The sequence below is a fragment of the Triturus cristatus genome, chromosome 7 (genome assembly GCF_964204655.1).
Source record: "Triturus cristatus chromosome 7, aTriCri1.1, whole genome shotgun sequence".
Classification (NCBI taxonomy): domain Eukaryota; kingdom Metazoa; phylum Chordata; class Amphibia; order Caudata; family Salamandridae; genus Triturus; species Triturus cristatus.
Genome location: NC_140590.1, coordinates 1,802,636,171 through 1,802,643,781, shown reverse-complemented (window position 1 = coordinate 1,802,643,781; position 7,611 = coordinate 1,802,636,171). Strand labels below are relative to the sequence as shown.

The 7,611-nt window shown below is 42.3% G+C and overlaps 1 protein-coding gene across 1 annotated transcript in view; it reads right to left on the bottom strand.

The window, feature by feature from the left end:
- Positions 1 to 5,932: 5,932 nt before the first annotated feature.
- Positions 5,933 to 7,611, bottom strand: part of LOC146813214 (C-type lectin domain family 2 member B-like) — a 284,546-nt gene continuing 282,867 nt past the window's right edge. The window contains exon 6 of the mRNA XM_085620092.1: positions 5,933 to 7,358. Within this exon, the coding sequence (XP_085476218.1) occupies positions 7,335 to 7,358 (24 nt within the window). The 3' untranslated portion in view covers positions 5,933 to 7,334. The remainder of the gene's footprint in view (positions 7,359 to 7,611) is intronic.

Sequence of the window (7,611 nt, the reverse complement as noted above, 5' to 3'; positions counted from 1 at the left end):
AGAAACAAACGTCCTCTTCTTCCTGAATAAAAGTGAGATTATGCTGCATACTTGTTCATATTTTAAGTAGTTCGCACAGACACACGTTTTAAAAACAATAAAGTTCCTAATACCCGCCTTCTCTGAACAGTTAGCTTGCTGCCCCATCCCCCTCCTCCCTATCCTCTGTTGTGTGAATCCATGGACTAGCCTCCTCCCTCCTGCCATGCATGGTCCGATGTGCTGCCACTGCCCTCAATTTAGTATGATGTACCAGTCCACTCCTCCTGCCCTCCATTGCCCAATTCTATGCCCCATCATTGACCTCATGCTTAAACTCTGTGCTTAGCTTGCTGCCCCTATTCTCCCTTCCCCTGCCCTCCGATGTCTTTGTGTATGCCCCTGCTCCATCCTTTTTGCCCACCATGTTCCATGGACCTGCCACTCCTATCTACTCTGAGTGTTCTGTTGAGCTGCCACTCCCCTCCTACCTGCCTAGCATTGTCAGATGACTGTAACCTGTCCCTGCCACCTCCACCCTGCCTGTCCACATGCCATGCCCCTATCCTCCTCCTCCTGTCCTACATGGTCCATTGTACTGCCACACCCTTCTGCCCTCCCTGGTCTGTTGTGCTGCAACTGCTCCTCCTGCCTGCCCCGTGCGGTCTGTTGTGAGGCCCCTTCCCCTGAACTTTCTTGTCTGTGCATAGGTCCTGACCCTCCCTTCTATCCTCCATCGTCCTTTGTGCATGCCCCTGCACCCTCTTTCTTGCCCATCATAGCCATTGTGCTACCACTAACCCTCCCACTTGCCATGCATGGTCTTCTGTGCTGCCATGGCCCCTCCCACCTTCCCTGTGTGGTCAGTTAGCTGCCCCTGAACCCCTCCCACCTTCCCTCCATGGTCTGTGTGTATGCCATCACAGTCTCACTGTTGCTCTTCATGGTGTGTCTTGCTTCTAGTGCCCATCCTGCCTGACCTCCATGGCTATCTTGCTGCTCCTGCCCTGCCCCCTTGCCCCCAGCCCTCTGTTTACATGTGCAGACCCCTACTCCCTCCCTCCTGGCTTGTCTGTTCCATTGTAATGCCCCTGATCCATCCCTCCTGCCCTTTATGGTATGTTATGCTGCAGCTTTCTCTCCTGTCTGTCCATTATGGTCCTGCCTCTTGCCCCTCTGTTCTCTGTTGTCCATGTGCATGGTCCTGTCCCCTCCCTCTTGCTTTCTATGGATTGTTGTGCTGCACTCCCATCCCGCATGCCCTGTGTGGTGTATTGTGCTGCTGCAAACCCTGATGCCTGCTCTGCAGGGTCAGTTTGGTGCACCTCTCCATGTCCCTTCTGTCCTCTGTTATCCAAGTCCATGTCCCTACCCCATTTCCTTCCATGATCCAATGTACCATACTTGCGAACATTTTGAACTTCGTAAGAGGGAGATTTTGAAAAAAAACTGGGGTATTGATTTTCCCCTTTGAGTTACATTGAAAAAGAGGAGATTGTAGACAGGAGACAGATAAAATAAAGCCCATTTGAGCTTAAAAACATTGGACGTTTCCTGGCTGAATCGGGTCTGTTGGCATGTATGGTTGTACTACCATTGCCTCTTCCTTCTGCCCACAATGGTCTATTACATTGCCACAGCCTCTCTTGCAAGTCCTGTATTGTTGGTTTGTTGCCCCTGCCCCCCTTTCCACTGCCCTCCATAGTCTGTTGTGCTGCCACGACCCTTCCTGCCTGCTCAGTGTGGTTAAATTGTTGCCTTTGCACCCTCCTACCTGCCTTCAATTTTCAGAGTCTGTGCCCCTGGCCTCTGCCTCTCAACAGTATCCTAATGAACAACTAGATTGCTAACATTCTATATTTATTACAAAAGTGTGGAACGCCTGACGTCATCTTGATGTAATCAAAACTGTAATACCTAGAGCATTTCCTTTAGAAATTACATATATGAGAGGGTCTTATTGGCATCAAAATTATGGTTAGTGCTCTAAAAGACTAAAATAAGGACATATTTTCTGAGTTTTCAAATAGCGAGAAAGCACTTTTAAATTATTTGTTACCTTTATGTTTTTTTATCCAGTTGACCACTTGATTAAATGTTGCACTTAGGGGAGAGGATGTGGTGTTACTTCCAGAACTGCAGACTTTGCAACTGGGGAACCAGGTTGGAGTTTCTGCTTCAGCTCGACATTCTGTGATTCTGGTCAAATCACTTAGTCTCCCCATGTCTACAACCAAAATGAATTTGTTCTTGTGTGATGTAACCAATGCTCATGTAAAGCACTCCAATACCTGACAAGTCTGCACTATATAACACTGCAAAAAAACAAAATAATAAGTGTTTTGTACACTTCTGTCATTGGGCTATATTTGGGCTACATCTGGGTGATTTTGGGCTACATTTGGGCTCTTTTGTCTCCGGTGGCCATCTTGGGAGATTTATTTGTTATGAAGTTTCCTAATTTCCTCATGTACTGCAGTCTCCTCAGTAGGAAATGCTTTCAGTTTTTTACTTTGATTCCATCATAATGGTATTCAGATATGTCACACATTTGCCATAAATTCTGAATGTTAGCACTCTTGTTGCTCATTAGATCACTGTAGTAAAACTACTGTTCACCATAGAAGTCTGCTCCTGGTATTAAAAGTGCATGTTTCAGTCTGCATGTCAGAATTTTTTAATGAAATAGAAGAGGATTTGAGAAGTCACTCAAAATGTGCCCTCATTTTCTTTCTTCAGCATTAATCATAATTTCTATGGCAAAATGAACCCCCTCATTGTGTTCCTTTTTAAATTAAATGTTTTAAGTGTTACCAATCAAGATGGCTTCAGGTGTGCCATACTTTTGTCATAATGAAGACAGTAAGCGCTCTAGTTGTTTTTAAGAACACTCTGGGACATTCTGTCATTGGGCTATACTTGGGCTACATCTGGGTGATATTTGGGCTACATTTGGGCTCTTTTGTCTCTGGTGGCCATCTTGGCAGACTTATTTGTTATGAAGTTTCCTAATTTCCTCATTTACTGCAGTCTCCTCAGTAGGAAATACTTTCAGTTTTTTACTTTGATTCCAAAGGCATTCAGATGTGTCACACATTTGCCATAAATTCAGAATGTTAGCACTCTTTTTGCTCATTAGATCACTGTAGTAAAGCTACTGCTCACCAGGGAAAACTGCTGCTGGTATTGAAAGTGCATGTTTCAGTCTGCATGTCAGAATTTTTTTATGAAATAATGAAATAGAAGAGGATTTGAGAAGTCACTCAAAATGTGCCCTAATTTTTCTTTCTGCAGCACTAACCATACTTTTTATGGAAAAATGAACCCCCTCATTTTGTTCCTTTTTAAATTAAATGTTTTAAGAGTTACCACTTTAATCCAAGCAAGATGGCTTCAGGTGTGCCATACGTTTATCATAAGTAGGACTGTTAGCGCTCTAGTTGTTCTTTGGAACACTCTGGGAAGCTGCAGTAGAACACAAAGGAATCAACTGACAGTCTCTGCCCTTGTTGGATGTACATGTTTTACTGAGAATGTCAGACTTCATTCTCACATGACTGAGAAAGATAATGTGAATTTACAGAAAATAAGCTCTCAGTTTAGCTTATAGATCACCTTCCAAACCTCTGTGGGAAAAGCATGAGAAAATATTTTTCTCTCAATCATGATATCCCAGCAGAAGGCTTTTTCACATGGTGAAATCACCTTAGAACATACCACAATTCCTAAAATGAGTATGGTACCATCAACAAATGATTTATAATATAACTAAAGTCTTAAAACCTTCTATTAACTGCAATGCTTTTTAATGAGGTGCTATCATGTATATTGGTCCCAAGATGGCTGCCAACACTTCTTGGATGAAGTGCTGACAGCCAATCAGATCTCAGGATGAGATGTGTGGATAGGCTCCGCCCACATATATATATGATTTTACTTTTGATTTTCTCAGGAACTACTGAACAGATTGACACCAGACCTGCAAAAGGCACATCCCTGACCTGAGGACTACCTCTCTGCCAAATTTCAAGTAATTCTGTTCAGCCGTTCGGGCTGTACCTTGGACTAAAGGTCCCTATGGAAAATTGCATGGGGAAAACGTGTTTTGGGACCCCCCTTTTTTCTCAGCCCCCGCTTGACGAATCCCTGCGAGACTTTCAGGGTAGGAGCGGAGCGGAGCGCCCCACCTATTTTTAAAATTTCACGAGGATTCGTCAACCGGCGCCAAAGTTATTCCAAATAGAATGTTGTGGATTTCCTATGGAACACGGTCCTAACTATAACTATCTACTGGCGACCGCCAGTAGATAATATATATATATATATATATATATTTTCACAGTAAAAACCATAGATTTCAGGCACGTTATAGTTAGAAATTAGTGTTTAAAAAACCTTAGAAATTCACTGACAAAAACCACAGGTTTCAGGGATGTTATAGTTAGTTGGACATTTCACTCGAACGAAACTAGTGAAATTCAGCTGTTATAGTTAGTTCAGCTAACTATAACTCATGCGCTTGCAATGCACTGCTGATGACGTCACATATTACATCACTCATGACATGGTCAGTGACATCACTGATGACTTCTCAAATTACATCACTGATGACATCACTAAGGACATCACCCAGTGACTGTGTGTTTCTGTAACGTTTAAATATGTTTAATATATATAGACCAAAGTGTATTAAAGAATGAGTGGGTGTATGAATGTCTGCATGAATGACTTAGTAGGTGCGTGACTGACTCTATAAGTGAGTGATTAAACATATCTTACTGAATGAATGGGTTAGTAACTAAACTGTATGAATGTCTGTATCAGTCTGTTGGTGTGTAAGCAGCTGCATGGGTTGGTGAATAGCTATCTGAGTGTCTATATGGGTTATTGATTGGTTGTCTGAGTATCTGTATACGTGCCTGAGTGTTTGTAGGGGTGGGGGTGTGACTCTGCATAGATGTGTGAGTGGGTGATTCACTGGGTGTATGGATTCAAGAGTGCATCTGTGATGGACTTTATGGGTGGGTGAGTGAGTGTGTATATGGGTGTGTTGGTGAGTGAACGGATGTCTCAGTGGTATATGTGTGAGTAACTACATATATGAAAGGCAGTATATGTGAGTGTTGGGAGTATATAAATGACTATATGTGAGAGTGAGTGATTGTGAGAGTGGCTGTATGGATGAGTGCGAGCTTGTATCAGTGATTGTATAAGAGCATAAGTATGTGTTAGTATCTGTATGAGTAAGTGAGGTGGTGTGTGTATAACTGTATAGGTGAGTAAATGGGAGTGTGATTAATACTTTTCATGACTGACTGGGTGTGTGAGTGTCTTTATAGGTGTACGAGTGCATATGATAGTGCTGTACTGATGAGTGATGGAAAGTATGAGTGACTGTATGGGTGAGTGAGTGGATGTGTATGTAGACCTAAGAATCAGTGAGTAAGTATGTAGTTATTGGTATTGGAGTGTCTATGGTTTTGAGAATGGCAATCTGTAATTTAGAGTGGGCGTATCAAAATTTATATTAGGGTGAGAGAAGATGCATCAATTATCACGTGGATGTCATCAGTGATGTCATTTGAGATGTCATCAGTGATGTCACTGTCCATGTCATGAGCGATGTAATATATGACGTCATCAGCAGTGCATTGCGGGGGCGCAAGTGATACTTAGCTGAACTAACTATAACGGCCGAATTTCACTGGTTTTGTACAAGTGAAATGTCCAACTAACTACAAAGTCCCTGAAACCTGTGTTTTTTTCAGTGAATTTCTAAGGTTTTTTAAATGCTAATTTCTATCTATAACGTGCCTGAAACCTATGATTTTTTGAGTGAATGTCAAAGTTTTTTTAATGCTAATATCTAACTATAACGTCCCTAAACTGGCCAAACTGGCCAAACATCAACTCCAACACTCCACTCCAACATAAGAATGGGTCTGACACTGCTCAGGTGGATCACCTTGTGGATTTAATAAACCAAATCTTCGTACAGCAAAGTTGGTGAATTTGTGAAAATCTGTGGCAGACGCGTTTCAGCCATGTGGCCTTTCTCAATGCCGGTTTCACTAAGTGGGTTGTAACACCTGGGGGATCTTTCAAATACAAAACAGTCTACTCCCATTGGAGCCCTATTTTGACTTCACCTCTTTCTTAAGGCTGTAGTGTCCCATCCTCAGGCTTCACAGTACGGATCACTCCCAGCCACTCAGCCACTACATGCAAAACTCCGCTGAGAACGCCCACTAAGCAATCGACATTCAGACACACAGTGGTGCCCCAATCTCTGTCGGCCAGTGGACTGTGCATCTGCCCCATCAGCTGGCAAATGAGAATATGATGTTATTGGCAAATCCACAGGTAAGGCCCCTTCATGCAGTCAAATACCACTTCCTCTCTCCCCAATGCAGTAATACTGTGTGTGTGTGTGCGTGTGTGTGTGTGTGCGTGTGTGTGTGCGTGTGTGTGTGTGTATAATAAAATAATTTCTTACAAGTGCTATCAACCAACCGCCATCGTTCATTGGTCTGCTGTTTGTGTTAGTACATTTTTCTTCCACCCACTACAGCATGGGGAGTGACTCAGCCCACTTCTGCCATTGGCTAACTTCAGTGTGACTAACCGCATCATCCACATACAAAGTTTTATTTAAAAAAAAAAATGTTATTGTTTTCATATAACAAAAAAAAGACATTAACTGCCAGGAATTAGTACATCCGAAACAGACAATGATCTATGCATTGTGGTAGTACAGAGAAAAACATGTCTGGGGCATACCAAATCAGAAACAGACAATGATCTATGCGAAGGAGTGCAGAGCAAAATGAGGTTAAGGATGTGTACATCCAGAGACGTTTTAAAGCATGGGCAGAGTGGGCTCTGGCCCAGGTCCCCAGCCTTTCAGGGGGCCCCCTGATAGAGTCAGCTCTGTTCTGCACAGAGTCTTGCCTTGATGACCGTTAATAATTCTTTAACAGATTTTTTTAAATGCTTTTTCCCTTTAATTTATTTTTAATGTGAGTGAAGTGTGAGAGTCCATTACAGATATTTTGCAGAGAAATGTTGTGCCTATGTTTCATGTGACATCCATACAAAAGTTTCAAAAGGACAGCATTACATGAAGTGAAGGCAACAAACAATATCTAGATTAGGACTGGTCCATTGTCAATCACATAATTTCCCAAAAAGTAGCAGTAATTTGCTAGTGTTCCTACTCCAAACAGGTGACAGAAAGAATGCGCAAAAATAGGAATGTGTTATCATATTAAACAACCAAAATGATGGAAGCATTACGTTCTTATGCAAATATGTTTTGAAGTTGTACTCTACAATGATCAGCACCAACTCCTATATCAGCTTTCGCTCTTTTCAGAAATCTGTGGGGAAAAAGAAATGACAGTTGTGGTTAGCACAAATACTATTTGCACAAAGGGTCATTCCTAGGAAATATCTGCAGATTTCTTCCATGATCACTTTCTATTTGTTCCCACTTACCCAACTAGCAGTTTTTTCAATGTTTTTCTTCCTCCAGAAAACCTTTTTAACATCTTAAGATTGTGGAGTAGGATGGACGATGAGTTTAGGCCTACCTAAACTGGGCAACATCCCAGGCTTACTTTGTTTGGGCTA